The sequence below is a fragment of the Octopus bimaculoides genome, chromosome 5 (assembly GCF_001194135.2).
Source record: "Octopus bimaculoides isolate UCB-OBI-ISO-001 chromosome 5, ASM119413v2, whole genome shotgun sequence".
Taxonomy (NCBI): Eukaryota; Metazoa; Mollusca; class Cephalopoda; order Octopoda; family Octopodidae; genus Octopus; species Octopus bimaculoides.
This window is the reverse complement of record NC_068985.1, coordinates 51,053,411-51,071,826: the sequence shown is the minus strand read 5'-3', so window position 1 is coordinate 51,071,826 and position 18,416 is coordinate 51,053,411. Positions and strand designations below refer to the sequence as shown.

Here is an 18,416-nt window from a genome sequence, read left to right as displayed (position 1 = left end):
GAGATTTTTGAAAAAAATTTTTCAGAATCTGAATCTCCATAGCCTAAAACGTGGGATTCCGTAAAAAAAATAAAATAAAACAAGGGGGGAAAGGTTCAGATTACATATAGTCCATCTGGACCGAACTACAAGCAGTCACACCCGATCCTGGTGCGCCACCTCCCGTGCCCCACCCCTTCCTTTTGTTTTTAACTTGCTGAGCAGTTGGCTATATCACTCCAGGAGGGCTTGCAAAAGTTACATGCACTCGCTAACTAACTTGTTTGTATGTGTTAAATAGAAAACGGTATGTTGTGTTCCTTATGTTCTGCATTGTGGCTTCCACGAGCTAATTTATATACATCGTTTAAATGATAAAAAGCAATTTTTAAAAATAATTATAAAAGAATGGAGCAACACATGCATTATGTTAGAATATATATCAGTTTTCAAAGCTAGAAGGGTTTTCGGTGTGTGTGTGGGGGGATCCATCTTCTAATACACATTGGATAAGCGATTTAGGACATCAGCCTAAGTTCATAAATGTCAGTATGGTAAAGACTAGTTGGTGGACAAGGTTTTGAACTGTATGTGCTTGCCAAGATTTTTTGATCCAATATGTACCCTAACAAAATAAAAAATAAAAAAAAGACTAGTAAGAATGAAGGGAAATAAGTTGTTAATCGTAATCTGTGCATTAATCATAACATATTGCTTGCGTATATTGATGTGTCATATGTTGAAGTGCAGTATTATGTCGTAAACAGGAGGAGAGTTGAAGACGTCAGTTGACAGGAACTCCATTAGTTCGTTGTTTCACATCTGTGTTCCGATTCTGCTAAAGATGATCTCATTTTCCTCGCGCGGAGTCAATAAAATTAGTACCAAAAATAATTTTTTTTTAATGTTCACTGTAAAAAGGAACTGACACGTGTTTAATTTCGGTTTTAATTTATTCCGTGCATTCAAATTTTAAGTAAGAATAGTAAGTAATTTTAAGAGAATATTTTTTTAAAATCGTCAAACGGTTTTTGTGCATCATTAATATGAATTTATTATTAACAATAATAATTATAAATTACTTTATTTTGAATGTGATTATAATTGCATGCATTATACTGCATGCAATTATATAATCTGGTTATTTAGTGGAGATTTTTGTCTGTTTGCATCGACCGCTTGAAGTATTGGTTTCATATAAATATTGATTTCAACATTGGCATAAGGCTGCAAATATGGATAAGCCATTTAGGACATCAGCCTAGACTAGTTTGTGGACAAGGGTTTGTGAACTGTATATGCTTGCCAAGATTACACTAATCCTAGTACTTCGCTCGTACTTTACATTACCGAACTCCAGAAGAATGAAAGGCAAGATCGAATTTGGCAACATTTGAACTCTTGTTATCGGTCATGGCATTGTCTTGTTTTCCCTTTTATTATTATTAAATTGCTTGCTTAACAATGAATAAGAAAGCAAATTTAAAAAAAAAACTCTTCTATTGAAAAACTAGTTGTGTGGTCAATAAATCCACGTGACTTTAGATGTTCGTCTAGTTATTCACCACATTTATACTCCAGCATGTTTCATATGCGTATTTTATCGATTCTACCCAGCTAAAAAAGCTAATCGATTTTCGCATGATTTAAACTCAGAAACGTAAACAATTTTAGTCTATTCAACATTCTATTATTGAGCCATAGGTGGGTCACTCCACAATTCTAGCGTGGTGTTAGAAAAGGTAACTAAATCTCCCTTAGATAAGACCCTATTGCCATAAAAAAGAGGAAGAACACGTTGGATAATGTAATTAAATCCACTGTGCCGGAATGTTAGATGTGATGGTCACGGCTGGAATATTTTTGACTTAAGGGTTGATCTGGCACTAAACTACTACTGAGCCCATTGCCCCACGCAGTCATAAAATAGAAATTTTTTTGTTTTGTCTATTTGTTGTCAGCTCAGTATATTTTAGCTGACTGCATAGAAAGGATTTCGTTTCCTAAGTACTGGGGGTAGAATTGCAAATGTATACGAATCTGTCGGGTGCATTTACCGCGATTAAAATAATGAATGTTTAATTCTTCACATTCAAAGATATATAATTTAAATTAAATTGCTGCTTTGGTCTTACGGTTTAAACTGTTTTTATTTATTTGTATTTTACAGACTTGAGGGTAAATTGCTCACTTCGTCCTCCAATTCTTGTCCTCCTAAAATACTTTGCCAGCATTGATTTTCGTATTGTACGTTTTCAGTTCAGATCTCACCAGAATTGATTTTACTTTCCGTTTCTCTTGAATTGGTAAGGGAGCCTCTATGTAGTCATTCAATGTACGAGAAATAGTGGCCCAAATATTTCTCAGATTACATCCTACAGTTTTAAAAAAGTAAGACTGGATGTGTTGAAAAATACAGTCTGCTAGGACTGGCTAGAATGCACTCCTGGTCATAGTTCTGTTCACTTAGTGGCAACTTTGAGCTAAAAAAATTACATACCCAGGTTCAATTAAATTTTGTTTTATCCAGTCCTAATTCTCTCTGTTGTTCAAAGGATTGGAACTTGGAACATTTAGTCTTGATTGTTGCGATTCATCATGAAGACTATTTGACTACAATAGCATAAGCTTCTCCATGGAACTAAGTTTTGAAGGGAAGGATCTTATTTCATTGTGGTATCTAGATTTGTTTTATGTCCTTTCTTTTCTCTGCAAGCATCAGACAACTATATTATTGTGACGTTGTTTTACAGCTGAATGTCCTTCCTGTTACTAATCCTTTTTTTTTTCAAGGAAGGGTTTTTTTAAATTTTGTATGTCTTTGAAGATGCAAATCCAGTGGATGATTTGTTGACAAGAGAAATGGCATCATGGCTTGTAGCTTCTGGAGAAGTACAAATATTTACACATATGTACAGACACATGCAAGGTTTCAGTTGGCTTGTCTAAGGTGTTGAATTCTTATTGTCTAAAGCGAAATTTTAATGATGTATCATTTAATTGTTGTCACAGAAACACTTCACATGTGCTACCCTTGATTTGGTTACTGAGTTAGGATGCTGATCCTTTAATTTGTTGACACTATAACAACTATGTGGTTTGGCACATTGATGTCAGAAGTTTAGCTTGTCATTCTCATTTTGAATAGCTCATTAAACTTTGACATTTATAAATATATTGTAAAGTTGGAGCTCACTGTTAGTGAGCTAAGAAACTGTTATTCACATTTACTCCCATGAGCAGCAAAAGCCATTAGCTTAATAATTATCGTTCAGAAAAACAGATGAGGTAACCACAAATTTTAAATTAGTAAACATTAAAAATAGCAGGGAATGAGAATTATCTTTGGTAGTACAGTGACAACTCTTGGATGTATTTTTAGTCTTAATTTCATCAGTGAAACAGTCTTACCAGTATAGCCAGATTTAAAATGATTAGCAGAGATACACAGCCACACACATACACATATGCATACACACACACCCATGCATACACACACCCACACACCCATGCATATACCCACCTACTCATGCTTACACACACACGCACACACACTTATGCATACACACACACTTATGCATACACATACACATCCATGCACACAATATTAGTGAATGAATACAGAATGGTGTGAAAATTAAAATGGTTATCTAGGAAATACATAATGACACTTGGGTATTTTCAACCAGTGGTACAAAAATACCATAAAGAACAACAATGTTAAAAAATATGAAGTAATATCATTACTGCCACTATCAGGTATAAATATATTGAATTCTGTTTCTAAAATGAACTGGGTAAATTTTAGAGAACAAATTCCTGGATCTTTCTCAAGCAAATTACTTAATTCAGCTTACCTGCAGACAACCTACCTGTAGACTACCTACCCCCAATAGAAAGATTGTGGGGAGCCCCTGCCAAAGTATGATGCTGATTGCTAAGCAGTTGACATTCTACACAAAACATTAGAATTGCTTTTGTCATTTTGTTATTATTTAATAACTGTAATACTTTGTGATATTGAAAGATCTAACCCTCTAACAGTAGAATATATTGAGAAAAATAAGTTAGGAGAGCTCTGAAATACTGAGGAGAATCAGATAATTTGTGTTTAATATCTAAATATGAGAATTGATGCTACAAAGGCTAGTTTTGGGAAATTAAAGTAACACAAAGCATTTTCTTTTTTAATGGGTGAGACAGAAAGAGTGTGGTACTGATGACAATGGAAAACCAAAGGGAGGATTTTATTGTAAGACCAAAGTCTTGGCTCTGAAGCTTACAGTAGAGTGATCTTTGTTGAAGGCATCCAAGAGCTTGGTGTTGGTGTTTAAACTGGGCATATGTACAGTCTCCATACTCACAAAGCTTTAATCAGTTTGATGTTCTGGTTGAAGACACCTAAGATTTTGAGTGGTGGGATTTTAAACTTGAAACCATATAGTTGCAGAGCAAATTTTGTAACCACACAGCCTTGCTTTGCCTATAGGTAATTGAGAAAATAATCTGAAAACTTTGAAAACAATATATTTTCGAACGGGAATTCAGCAGTGCCACCTAACCAAGCAGCTACTCTGTATTGATAAAGGGCAATAACCCCAAAACCGGTCCACAGATGTTGCTTTGTGCTGGATTCCCTGTTCAAAAATATTGTCATATAGCCAGCTAGAAACAATGTTTCCTGGGGCTAAACAGCAGTAACAATCTTCCATTCCAGGACAGCCACATCATGTTGGCAAATAGTCTTTAATCTAAATACCATTAGTTTAGCATAAAATGTGAATTCTTGTGGATTGTATGGACAATACTTAAAGATTTCGTATCAGGTGGAATTATACAGGGAAAGTCAGCTGGTCCTATTTATTCCTCTCAAAGCTGCACAAGAACGATTTGAATTCAATGCTGACATATGTTAAAACCACATTCACCTACTGTATTATGTTACCACTGCTTACAACAGTGAAAAGCAGCACTGCTTATCTAGACAGGATAAATCATTTTAGAGGTTCAGTATATTGGGTAATACTGTTGACAGTATATGAGCTGTGAATGTTTTGGTTTGGTTGGCTCGTCTGATATTCTGTTGAGTTGATAACTCTGTCCCTTCAACTTTGTGATTGTGATGTTTTTGCTTTGAATGGAGTGGAACTTATTACATTAACCCTTAGAAGTAATATGCTATCTTTGTTCAATTGTTCAGTGACATGTATACTTAAGGGTATTATTGATATAGCTATTTAATGCAGTGGATTGGTAAAATTGTTAAAGCATCAAACAAGATATCTTGCTCTTTTAAGTTCTGAGTTCAAATACTTTTCAAGCCAACTTGATCTTTTGTTTTTTCAGGATCAATAAACTACTAATCCAGTTTGGAGGTGTTAATGATTGAGTGTTTCTGTCTCTAAAATTCCTAGCATTGTGTTTATGGTAGAAATTTTTTAATGGGGTTACCAAAAGTGAACTAATATAGTGTACTTAATCATATAAAGTACACTATATTATGTATAATATCTAATTACATAATCAAGAGTACTTGGAAAACCAATAATGTAAATGTGTACGGCTTCTCAAAGAGAATTCTTTTAATGCCATTATATTCAGTATCATCCTATGGCATGACTACGCTTGGCCTGAGAGCTTTACAGTCTAGGAACTGAGTGATAATGTATTTATTGCTGTCAATGAATAAATATATATGAACACTATAATCCCAGTTATGGGGTGATGGAAGAGGCTACAATACTGTTATGATGGCTTTGAATATATGGAATATATATTGTGGGTGTATGGTTTTATTGTTAAACTCATAATCCACAGATGAGATATTTTCAAACTCTCAGTTAGTATTATATTGAGACCTTAGTTAATTTTTATTGCTCTTTTTACTTGATTTTCACTGTGCAGTGAGCATTAATCCTTTATTAAGATATGAATTTATGATAAAAAGTAACAACTGAAGTAGGTCTCAAAATTGTGCAACATAGTCCCTTTTTAACCAAAAGTTGCAAACCAGTTGTTGATGTTGATTAGATCTGGTGAGCCCTGATCAAGCAGACATATAATCAAAAGCTTTCCACTGTGACAATATTGTCTTTCTAAGGTTATTCAGGACTACATTATCCATGGTCTTCCCATTTTTAAGATGGTAAAGTGTGATTTGTGAGAGATCTGGCTACTATCTCTAATAAGTCAGATGACTGCATAGAGCAGGGGTCAGCTACAAGTGGACCACTGAGGTATTCATTGTGGGCCTTGGATCTTTCTCTGCAAAGTTTTTGAATTTAATGTATTTTTGGACTATTGAACAGTTGATGGCTTTTTAGATAGTCTTTTGTGCCTTGATTTATTTAACTTTTGCTTACCTAAGAATTGCCATTGACTGGAATGGTGGTGGGGGATATGTGGGGATATTTTTATATGTAAGAAAAATATACATGTGGTCCATGGGGAAAATGTAAAAAGAAATCAAAAGTAGGTCATTGCAAAAAGAAACTGCTTACCCCGTCTTTGCTGAAAACCAGAAGTTTCTACTGGTAAAATGTAATTGTAATTTTGATTTTTTTAACAAAAAATAAAATGAATAAAAAGTAATTTGTATTTTATTTCTGTTTCAGTCTCTATGATATTCCACGGTCACAGGTTAGATAACTCTGAATATCACATGACCTGTAAGCCTCTACCCAGATTATATAAGTGGCTCTATTTTACAGTGCTTTGAACTAGTATGACTTTGATTGTTCGTTTATAACATACTAAAGATCATCACCAAAGAATCCCTTTGCCAAGATGCCATTGTATGAGAGTGAAAGCAATTTTTTCCTGTTTCCAATAACTGATATCTCCGATTCTGAATCTGATAATGAAAACAGCAACAATGTTCAGAGAAAGATTGATGATCGTCCAAAGGCTCTTATGTCATTACGACAGCGAAGGCTATCGAAGGCTAATGGCACCCTCAATCTTAATTATTTGAAGGTGAAAGCTGCTCCTGAGAAATATCGGAGTAAAGCTCAACGCCACTGGTTCACTGCTTTTCAAAAGATCAAGAACCTCACTGATCCTTGGGCTAAATTCCACCTGGAAGATCTCAAAATTGAGAATGTTACAAGATATCGGTACAATGCATTGAAGAAAAGATGGTCTGATGATGTTGTGCAAGTGAAAGCTGATAATAAGGTAATTATGAAACAATTGAAATTAGAGCATTATGATATTAAAATGTGAGCAACTTTATTTTTTGTTCACATTTGTTTTTATTGTTTTGTTTTTCCTGTATGCTGAATATTCAGATTTAATATGTCTTCTAAACATAGTTTTCAAAACACAAAAATCAAACAAAATAAATAAGAGAAATTAAAACAGCTGAAAAAAAAATTAAACATGAGTGTGATAGTAAACAGTGAAGTCAAAAAAAGGAAATCATAAAATAGTATTTCTTTCTTAATCTATTTCTTTTATATTTTTGTAACCATTCTGCAGTAACCAAATTCTTGCAGGCCTAATAACATTCATAAAATAAGATTGGTTTGTGTTCTGTGAATAGATGTTTTGAAAATTTCATGCAGGTAGATTAACAAAAGATCTTGAGTAGACAGTAGGATACTTTCATCAGGAAATCCTAAAATGAATTGAAAATCATCAGATCTCTCAGTAATGGTGTAGAACACATACATCAGTTAAGCAGTAAAATTAATTAAAAAAAAAAAAAAAACCTTTTAGATTTCCTTTATGTAGTTTTAACATACTTTAGAAAGAAAATTATTTTTGGATGTTTTGAAAATTAATTTTCAAAGGTTTATCTTGTGCTGTTTAATGAGAAAAAGAAAATCTTACTTTGAAGTATGATCATTTGGGAAAAGGTAATTTATTCCTGTGAGCTTTAGAGACAAAACTAGTAATGTGGAGAAGATGTTGGTTAGCTCGTTGATTTCGAGTTCAAATCTATAGTTACAAGACGGTGTAGCTGACTGCATTACTTCAGTTCATTGACTTGGTAAGGAGCAGACATCAAACTTTTGTGGGAAAGTTATCTATAGTAGATAATCAGTTGAGTTGCTCTTTTCTGAATGCAGTCTCTGTTGTGTGTGTGTACAGCAGCAACACTGCCCCAGTTGTAGGAGCAATATTCCATTGCAGGTTTTACCTGAACTTTGTATAGTAATAATAATTGTTGGGGACTGAAGAAAAGTGCTTGTCATTGGGATGTGGTCCTATTGTTCTTGTAGATGTGTGTCTCGGCTTACTGCTACAGTAATTGGATTTGAAAACTGGTTTTATAGATCTTTATTTCATTTAGTGATTAACTGTAAAACTAGCTGAACATGAGTGGAAAATGATCTAAAATCTGATATTTTTTATTATTCATATAAGAAACTTGATATTTAACTATGTTTATTTATTTGTCTAGCCAACTTATTTTTTTCCTTCTGATATTTTCTATTTTGTAGTCATTCAATCGAGGTGCTATGAGACAGTGTTTCCGACTGTGAGTTTATTTTATCATCTTTCTCTCCTTCTCCATAAGGTAGACAGCATGATACGAATGTTAGAAGTGTGATAGTGTACAACAGTGACACATGAACGGTTAAAAATGAAGCATCTGTGGCTACCATAGAGGACTGTCTGATTAGTTGAATATACATTGTTGTTTTGAAAGGTAAACTGATCAGAAGTGAGGTGAGGACAACATCTGAGTATCTGAACCAAGGGTCAGTATATGTAAGAGAGACCATTGTATTGGTTCTGGTATGTAATTATGGTGTATGATAGATACTGGTATTAGCATTCAGGAAAATAGGCAAATGAAAGAAATTTTTCAGTCAATTATGCTAAACAGATAAAATGATGTTGGAAATGAAGTTTTTTTTTTTTTTTTTTTTTTTTTTTTTCCCAAAACTGAAACAAAGCTGGATTTTTTTTCTGTTGGGTCTGAAGGAGGAGGTAATTTCCATAGCCTTCTCTAGCTCACTGAGACTAGTGAGATTGATGCTATTAATGTTCATCTTGAAGCATTGCAGGTCAACACTTACAGAAAAGATATGAGCAGAGAGGGAGTTCCAGAGGGATGACTCTCTGGGAATGAAGAACTGAGCATCGTGGTTTGTGCAGGATCTAGGGTGTTTAACACAAGTCAGGGTGGGGCAAGAGGAGAAGGAATAGAGATGAATGGGTTTGGTTGGGATGTTTGAGTGGAGATGGTATAATTTCAGCCAACTCCAAAGAACAGAGACCATTATAGTTGCAGTGGAAAAGGCATAAAGCAAAGACAGTGACTAGAGTGTGTCTGTGAGTGAATTTATACCACTCAGTTGTTGGGGAGGGCTCTTCAGGATGCAGTCTATGGTGTCTGTGTGTGCAACAACAGCACTGTCTCAGATGTTAAGAGAAATATTCACTTACAGACCTTAACTGCTCTTTGTATTTTTCAATAATTGCTGGAAGCAGAAGTATTCTTTGAACCTGAAGAGATTGTTCAATCACTATGTGTGGTCCTAGCTATGCTAAGGATGTGTTTACACCTAGATACATCCTTGGTGATTGTGATATCCACCATTTGGAGTAGTCATGAGGGCTGTAGTTATGTGTCACTCATGTTTAAGTAGGTGTGGTGTGGTAATGTTTTCTTGACATTAGTAATGATTGTGTTTTGCTGTTGAAAGAGACAAGATTGGTATATCAGTTTTGGAAGATGTTTTCAAAGTTCCAGATCATAGAATATATTTATGATGATATACTTTTGGAAGTTTTAAGCTTTAACTGGTAGCTATGGAATGTTTTTGTTTCTGCTTGAAGAACTTGCAAAAATTTCAATTTTTTTTTTACTCAAAACTGTATAAAACTACCTTCATATTTGAATTTATATTTCTTATTCTAATTTTGTTTACATATGTTCTAATTCATACCTACATTAATATTTCTAACTTCATTAGCAAATGCAGCCATAAAGGATTTCATGAAACACTTCAAATAAAAAATTTCAAAATTTCATTGACTTGTTGAGCAAGATAAATGTTTATATTTGCTTTAATCTCTACTAAGTTTGCTAAAAGGCAACTTTCTCTTCTGTAATAGAATTTTGACTATCAAACATCTCTCATCCCCTTGGAAAATATGCAAGTTTCTGTGATAGCAAAATTTATTCCAATCATTGCTATTGTTCTACTTGATTTTCTGATACTGTTGACTTCATGATTCCAATTAAATGCAAGTTGATGTCTGCAAGTTATTGGTAGTTAGCTGCTGAATATTTACATGGTTCCTTTCTTGTCCAAAGGATGTCAGTAGTAATTCAATATTTTACAGTTCTGATTCTCTTTGGAGATTGTATTTTTGACTAATCTACAGTCAAGACTTGTTATAAATTCTTGCTCATTTCCATTATTTCATTTAAGGATGCTTGTGTGCAATATGAGAGACTGATGTTTTAACAGCTGGCTTTAATTGTATTACATACATAGATAATATCATTTGTAATTTAATAACTTCCAGGAAGAAGCTCTCCAATTTTACTCATCATGGTGACTGGAAACATGCTCAGAACTATGTTGCAAAGCGTTATTTGGAAGATGTTGACAGGAGTGTTTATTTTGAAGATGTCAAACTGCAAATGGATGCTAAATTATGGGGAGAGGAATATAACAGGCATAATCCACCAAAAAAAGTAAGAAAAACTCTCTCTTGATTTAACTTTGTGCTATAAATGTTGGGGCAAGCTGACTGAAGATTTAAAAAGATGAAATACTGGACTAACTATCAAGAGTTCAAGTCCTATAGTTATTTAGAGAAGTTTTGTCCAGAATTGACCCAAATCATGACTAACTTTAAAGCAATATAACATTGTACCTTAACTATTTTTGAGACCCAACTACTTAAGGTCACTCCTGGTTCTATGATACAAAACTGTATTTTACTTTAAATCTTAAAATTTTTATATCAGAAAATTTGGTTGTTCCAAATATTTATTTAATATATTGGTTAAGAAGTTTGCTTCACCGCTACATAGCTGTTCATTGTTTAAAGGATGAGTAATCACTTTCATGGAAACCAGTGAGGACTGGTGACTAGAAGAGCATCCATCTGTAGAAAAACTGCCTCAATGAGTGACCCATGCCAATTTGGAAACGTGAACATTAAAACAATGATAAGGATTTACTGAATCCTTCTAAATTTTTGATTTCTGTAAAAAACCATGCAATTTATGCACTTTTTTCACAAAAATAAAAATAAACTTTAGCGAGTGTGTAAATTACATTGAGTAGATCATTTCTAGAATTTATGAAATTTTTTTTGTTGAAAAAAAAGGTATAAAACGTAAACATTCATATCGGAAGTTGACTTATTTAATGTCAGAATAGGTTTTTGCAGAAAAATATGATGGCTTAAATATAATGAAGTTGACTTTTATGTATGCTGGACAGTATAATGCATACTTTTTCTGTATAAATTTTCTAAAACCATTAAATGGTTAACTACTTTTTGAAGTCTGATGTTCATGCTGGTAAACACGATCTGGGTCATATTTTAAATTGCTTGGAGTTTCTACCTGTCGCAATGGAGCACCATTGACATAGTGATATGGATATTCCTGAGTGAAAAAAAATGTAATGCTATGGATAATCTTGATTGTATGTTTTTATTTTTGTCTGTTTATTACTGGGCTCAGTTTTAAGTTTGTCGTATTGTTTATGCCAATTTCGAACATTGGCTTCATTAATATTAAAATTCCTTCCAGCAGCTCTATTGCCACGTTCAAATGCATATTCAACATATTTGATTTCACCTTCGCAGTAAACGATTCATAAGTTCTGCCCATTACTGACAATAATGGTAATGACAAATTTTAAAGTTTGCTTGACATTTTATAAGTGTGAAAGAGATTAAAATTTTGATACTCCATATCAAAGGTTCCAACAAGAATAGGCAGAAAAGAATTCTGTTTACATAATCAGTTTGATTAATCACCTTCCTCTGTCGGTTGAGTAAAGTGTCACCCAAGCTGATGTTTATTAGTAATTAAACTTGATTTGCAACACCTGTGTGTATTTATCAGCTTTGTTTTTATTGGTAATTCTTATCCACATCTTTTCCTGTGATTGTGATTTGAAAAGACATACAAGCAGTATGCTAAAGATCAGACATTCTCTTGTGGGCAAGAAATGTAAAGTAGAGTTTATTATAAACAACACAAACACTTTGTAATTTAATAGCTTTCAATGTGATACTTGTTAAACAGAAATTATTTTTATTTAGTGAAATTTTAATAAAATCTAATCATAAGTAAGTGAAATTATGCTAAATATGACTAAATCGGAAACCTTTTTCCCTTGGCTATATCAGCAATTCTGAAAACTTTTGGGTGTGAATTTTACATGAGTAGAAGCTTTTTCTTAACAAATTTTATCTTGAAAATCACAGGTGCGCAAATTACATGGATTTTTATGGTATTAAAAAAAGAAATTAAAATCTGTAGTCAGCATATCTCATAAGAATTATTGTAATAAAACTTTCTATTTGTATAATTTAAAGTTGTATGTGTAAGTGTAATATCTATATTTTATTTTTGTTAGTTTGAGTTTCAGATGTCTTAAAAACAGTAGCATAATTCTCTTTCAGGTGTCAATAATAATGACACCTGAAATGATCGACCAGCTTATGTAGAAAATTTTTCAAATTGAAATTTCTTTTCATACCTTTATTATTTTGTAGGTAGACATCTTCCAGATGTATGTTCTTGAGTTTCATGAACGTGAGGGAAACCCTCTCTATCATCTTGAGCATTTCATCGAAGGTGATTACATCAAATATAATTCAAATTCGGGATATGTTGTTGAAGACTTACGTTCCACCCCACAGGTGAGAATTCAATTCTGTAGATTTCCTATCTTTAGAATATTGGAATTGTTGCAGCTGTCATGATTAATATTTCAAATTTGCTTTTGATCATATTTATTTTTTATTGTATGTGAAAATAAAGCTAATTATCATCACTATTGTGAGTCTTCAAAGCATGCATGATTAAGGATCACCAGTAAATCGAGGATGATTCTCAGTGACTCTGTTTATGAAGCACCTACAGAAATTTCAGGGAACATACATGGAGTGGTTTCGAATTGCCTTCTTCAGGCTGTACAAGAACTCAGTACTGCCAGCTAATGAAATAGTTGTTCATTTCCAACTAATGAAACACTTGTGAATTATAAAATACTTCACTAAGTGCTTGCATCATTCAAGGAATAAAATATGAGCTATTTTAGGTGGTGAATTGGCAGTCATCAGAGTATTGGACAGATGCCTTGTGATATTTGTTCTAGTTTTCTACACACTGAGTTCAAATACTGCCACGGTTAACTTTGCCTTTAATCTTTTGTGGTCAGTAAACTACTGCCCATTTCTATATTCGATCAGTCTTTCTGGAAGAAGTAAGCTGTAGTAAGACCTAGAGAGCTATGGAATTTACTCAGTTTAAAGGGACCAATATATGCCATATGTCAAGATAGCATCCCTACAACTCCACCAGGAATTGTGCATCCAAGGCAATATATACTGTTCTTCACAGCCTAACATTCTATCAATTTAGCAAATTGTAGCTCTCAGATAGTACAATCAGTGTAGTTGTTTTGATTTTTTAAAGTGATAAAAGGGCAGTGTTTGATTGAAAGATTGAAGGTAGGAATGAGATCCTTTGATGGATTGGGAATACACTTTTTAAAAATATGGGAGAAGAGCAGGGGTAGTGTAAAACTCAAGTAATTTGGATAAAACAGGCAATGTTGAAGAGTAAAATGTTATAATATTTGTCAAAATGACTGAAAACACCAGAAGACAGTGTCTGAAAACCTGCAGTAAGATGAGGTTTGTTAATCGAGTAAATAATTTTTTCTTTTTACTGTATGCATTCTGAAGTGTCTCTTATTTAATAAGGTATGTTTTATTTCTGAAATTCCATTGTTGTTTTGTTTGAGACATTTTAGAGAGTATATATTCTTTCACTGGTTTGAGTTATTGAACTGTTACCATTCCAAAGCACTGCCTTCATAAATAGAATAGCAAAACTAAATATGTATATATTTTAAATTGTAACAAGAACAACGGTGACACAAAATGGAGGTAGGCTAGTTTGTATGAAGCAATTTAAATTGATTTAGTAAAGTTACTTTGATAAAGAATGAGGCAAGGGAAGAGAAATAACTGGTAGTTGCATATGTAGGTTTAGGTCTGTGTGATAATTCCAACAGAATTCTCAAGAGAAAAATTTTAAGTACTTTAACTTGCTAACAAAATATTTCAACTTTGTTTGTGTCCTTGAATATTATTTATATATTATTTTTGACTTCACCTAATACTCTCTACCAAACTGAATTTCTTTTCTTAATATTGCTTGGTATCAGCACATCTAGAGACTTAAATGACTATGGTTCATTTGCACTGTCTACCAGTAGTTGAAGTTTGTAGAATCAACTCTCAGCATGTAACTCTTATCTATTTTCTGACTTAGGGGATTTGAACTCAGGACATAAAAGGATGTAACTAAGCAATCCACCATCTTATTATTGTTAATGTTGATTTTGTACAAGGCATAATGCCTCAAATTTGCAAGATGAGTATAGTTGATTAGATGGACTTCAGTTCTCAACTGATATTTATTTTATCAACACGATGAAAGACAAAGTTAATTTCAGTAGCATTTGAACCTAGAACATGAAGATATGCGACTAAATAATGCATGTCATTTTGTATATCCTTTTACTGTTTCTGTCATATCCACCCCACCGTCACTTCCTTATTAGATATATCAGTTTTAAATTTTGGCACAAGGCCAGTAATTTCGGGGGAGAGGGGTTAAGTTGCTTACATTGACCCCAGTAATCAACTGGTGCTTATTTTATTGACCCTGAAAAGATGAAAGGCAAAGTTGACCTTGGCAGCATTTGAATTCAGAATGTAAAGATGGACAAAATGCCACTAAGCATTTTGCTTGGCTTGCTAATGATTCTGCAAGCTCACCACCTTTTTCCTCACTAGAAATATTAACATGAAGAAAGCTACTTGTTAAGTATATCTTTTCATGAGCATCGTCTGTAATACATAAGATGTTGCTATTTTTGTTTGACAGGTTTGTCAATAAATAAATGCAGAAAAGTTGGGAATAGTCAAACCAAATTTTTTCTTTTTAAAAATAGACTTTTATAGTTTGTATGGAAGTTGACTATTAAATATGCCCTTCCTTAAAGATATTTTTAACTTATTGTTTACCTTCCCTTTTTGGATTACTTGTGTATTTTCCTGTTTTGTGTAATATATATTTTATCATTAACTAGCAGAGTTTCTCTGAATTTCCTGAGAATGTCAAAGCAAAAGATTAAGCCTTTTAACAATACAAATTCAAAGGTGTCATGCAAAGGAATTTTTTTTTTACTCGGTTTAAAATCATTTAATTTCAGTTTGTATCTGGTATTGGGAGTCCAACACTCCAACTTAGAGGTTAGGATGTTGGACTCAATCATAAGTTCGTGGGTTCACTTCCTGGTCTCGATGGGGCATTGTGTCCTAGAGCAAGGCATTTTATTTTGTGTTGCTCCACCTTACTCAGCTAAAAACAAGTTCCAGCCAAGTGCTGCTGCAATACTCTGTCCCTCCAGTTGTTACATCCTTCAGTGTTCCACTAGGTAAGGATGGGAGGGCTGAAAGGGTGTCTGTGTTTGCTTACAATTACATAGGTAGCTAAAGCAGCAATAACTTGGTATTTGCTACCAAGTTGCGTACAAAGAACAGTTTTGTTATTTTATTTTATTATTTGTATTTTAATTGCTTTATCTAACTTTCGGTTTCTGTAGACCATTTTGAATGTTTGTGTAAGAAACACACATTTCTTATTTGATGGCAATATTAGGAAAGTGGTGGAGTGGCAAAAAATGGTCAAGTACTGACTAATAACATGAGTGTTTTGTGCAACCTACTTGTATGTCCTGAGTTCAGATCTTGCTCGAATCTTCTTTGGGCTTCACAAAATAAGTTCTGATCATGCACTCTAGGATTGATCTATTAGCTAAATTTGATAAATTTCTAGCCTGATGTAAATGTAAGCAGTAAATATTTGGCCTGCTATTTGACTGAAACAGTAACATACCAGATTAAAAGCCTTATAGTATTTAGTCTCAGTACATAATGAATTTAAATTATGTCTTTGATATGACACAAATCTATATAATGCTTATTTTATCTCTGAATAAATTGGCTTTGCATTTAGTTCATAGAGATTAACACTTATTTTTCTTTTTCTCCAGGCTTTCAGTCATTTTACATTTGAGCGTTCTGGCCATGAAATGATTGTGGTTGATATTCAGGGTGTTGGAGACCTTTATACTGATCCTCAAATACATACAGCTGATGGCAGTGAATATGGTGATGGCAATTTGGGTACAAAGGGAATGGCACTGTTTTTTCATTCACACCGCTGCAATTCAATATGCAAATCTCTGAAACTTTCACCATTTGATTTGTCATCTGAGGAGAAAAGAATTCAAAATCTGCCTGTCCATATTATGGTGTGTACAGTTCTTTTCTATTTTTTTTATTCTTCAGAATTGTTGATTGTGTTCTTCAGAACTGGTGATTACTTATGAATAAGATGTAAAATAAACTGAATATGTAAGAAATAAACTAGACTGTGTATATAAATTAGAATGTGCTCAAAATAATGTTTAAACTAAATACATGATGGGCCCAATAAATGGACACAAGTACATGGTTAAGAAGATTGCTCTGCAATCACAGAGTTCCAGGTTTGATTTCATTGCCTACCACTCTTAGTAAATGTTTTCTTCCTTGGCCTTGAATTGATCTAACCTTTGTGAGTGAAATAAGGAAGATAAAAACTGAAGAAGCTTGTTGGATAGATTCTTTTTATTCTTAGATGGTTGACGTAATCTGTTGACAGGTTTAACTCTACCACCTGAATCTTTTGGGTCTTTAATAGAATCCACTCTGTTGCAATATGGTGTTGAATTGGCAGTTATGTCTTCAAAGTTACCTCTCCTTTTCATAAATAAAAATAAGAGACAGAAACAAATTGTAAAAGCTGAATACAAATTAATCAGTTTCTGGCCTATCAAGTAACACAATGTAACCCTTTACTGCATATCTAAATTTGGTTCCGATATACAAAATAGGGAGTATGCATTGCTGTATTGGAGCTGTAAAGTGAAGAGAATGAGGTGAAGCATTGGTCCTTGACTATGTATAATTCAAAACCCCCTATCATGGAATGATGTTTTACAAAAATTTTAAAAAATCATTTTGATCAAGCTTTTCTGATATTTGCATGTATTAGTACTCACTGTGTTAAAGTTTTATTGAAATTACTAAAGAAAACAAGAACTTAGATATTTTTTTCTAATTTTAGCATAAGGCCAGCAATTTTGAGGAGAGGGAGAAGTTGATTACATTGACTCCCCCATGCTCAACTGGTACTTATTTTATCAACCCTGAAAGGATGAAAGGCAAAGTCAACCTTGACAGAATGACTTTTAGATAATGAAATTATAGTGATCACCAGTCATGTTTCTTCTCTCTGATAATACTATACTTTTATATTTTAATTCTGACGAAGGTTTTCTTGAAAATGTGTTTTTAAAATATATGTATTATACCTGGTTTTAATATTTTATTAATAAAAAAATTTCATGCCCGCTCTAAACATCTAGTGCTCCATTATGAGCTCACAATGCCTCTGGGGAGGTGCTACTACCCAAGAACCAATGGCCTAAAGATTTACAGTATTTAGTTTTGCCATTTACACATTCATGAGTTCAAATTCTATTAAGATTAACTTTACCTTTTGTCCTTCCCAAGGTTCAATGAAGTTCCAATTGAAAATTGGAATCATTTCAGTTGACTTAATTCCTTTCCACTCCAAAATATATGACTTTGTGCCAAACTTAGAAACCATTATCACTGGAGTGGCACAAATGGTGAAGCACCAGATTAAGTGCTACCTTATAGTATTGAATTTTATCCCTCAGGGTCCCAAATTTTAACCTTGCTGGAATTACCTCTCACTTCTTTGGTGTTAGTCAAATAAACACCACAAAAACAAAAAAAAGATTTGGATCAATTCAACTAATTATAACCCTCCCTACAAATTTAGGACTTGTGCAAGCAATTATTCACCTTCTTCCCACACACAAATGACTATAATAGTTGAAAATAGCAGAAACTGTATTATTATCTTAATATATAAAATTCACTGTGTGTATGTGTCCCTATGCACAGCCAAACTGCTGGATCAATCTGTACCAAGTTTGCCACAAAGGTTTTTCACTACTCTGGGAAGTTTCTAGGGGCATCAAATTTTGGCTGTAGTCCCTGACCAAGACCCAATTTTTTTTTTTAGCAGATTCCCATGTTTTTGATGACAGATTCCTAATATGCAAAGAAAC

The 18,416-nt window shown here is 33.4% G+C and overlaps 1 protein-coding gene across 2 annotated transcripts in view; it reads left to right on the top strand.

Annotated features, from left to right (window-relative positions):
- The window catches only part of LOC106875963 (eukaryotic elongation factor 2 kinase), a 37,930-nt gene that overhangs the window by 6,011 nt on the left and 13,503 nt on the right, over positions 1-18,416 (top strand). For both annotated transcript variants that reach the window (XM_014924302.2, XM_014924303.2), the window contains exons 2-6: positions 6,594-7,155; positions 8,427-8,464; positions 10,468-10,639; positions 12,685-12,831; positions 16,263-16,523. In XM_014924302.2, coding sequence (XP_014779788.1) covers positions 6,766-7,155; positions 8,427-8,464; positions 10,468-10,639; positions 12,685-12,831; positions 16,263-16,523 — 1,008 coding nt within the window. In that variant the 5' untranslated portion in view covers positions 6,594-6,765. The remainder of the gene's footprint in view (positions 1-6,593; positions 7,156-8,426; positions 8,465-10,467; positions 10,640-12,684; positions 12,832-16,262; positions 16,524-18,416) is intronic.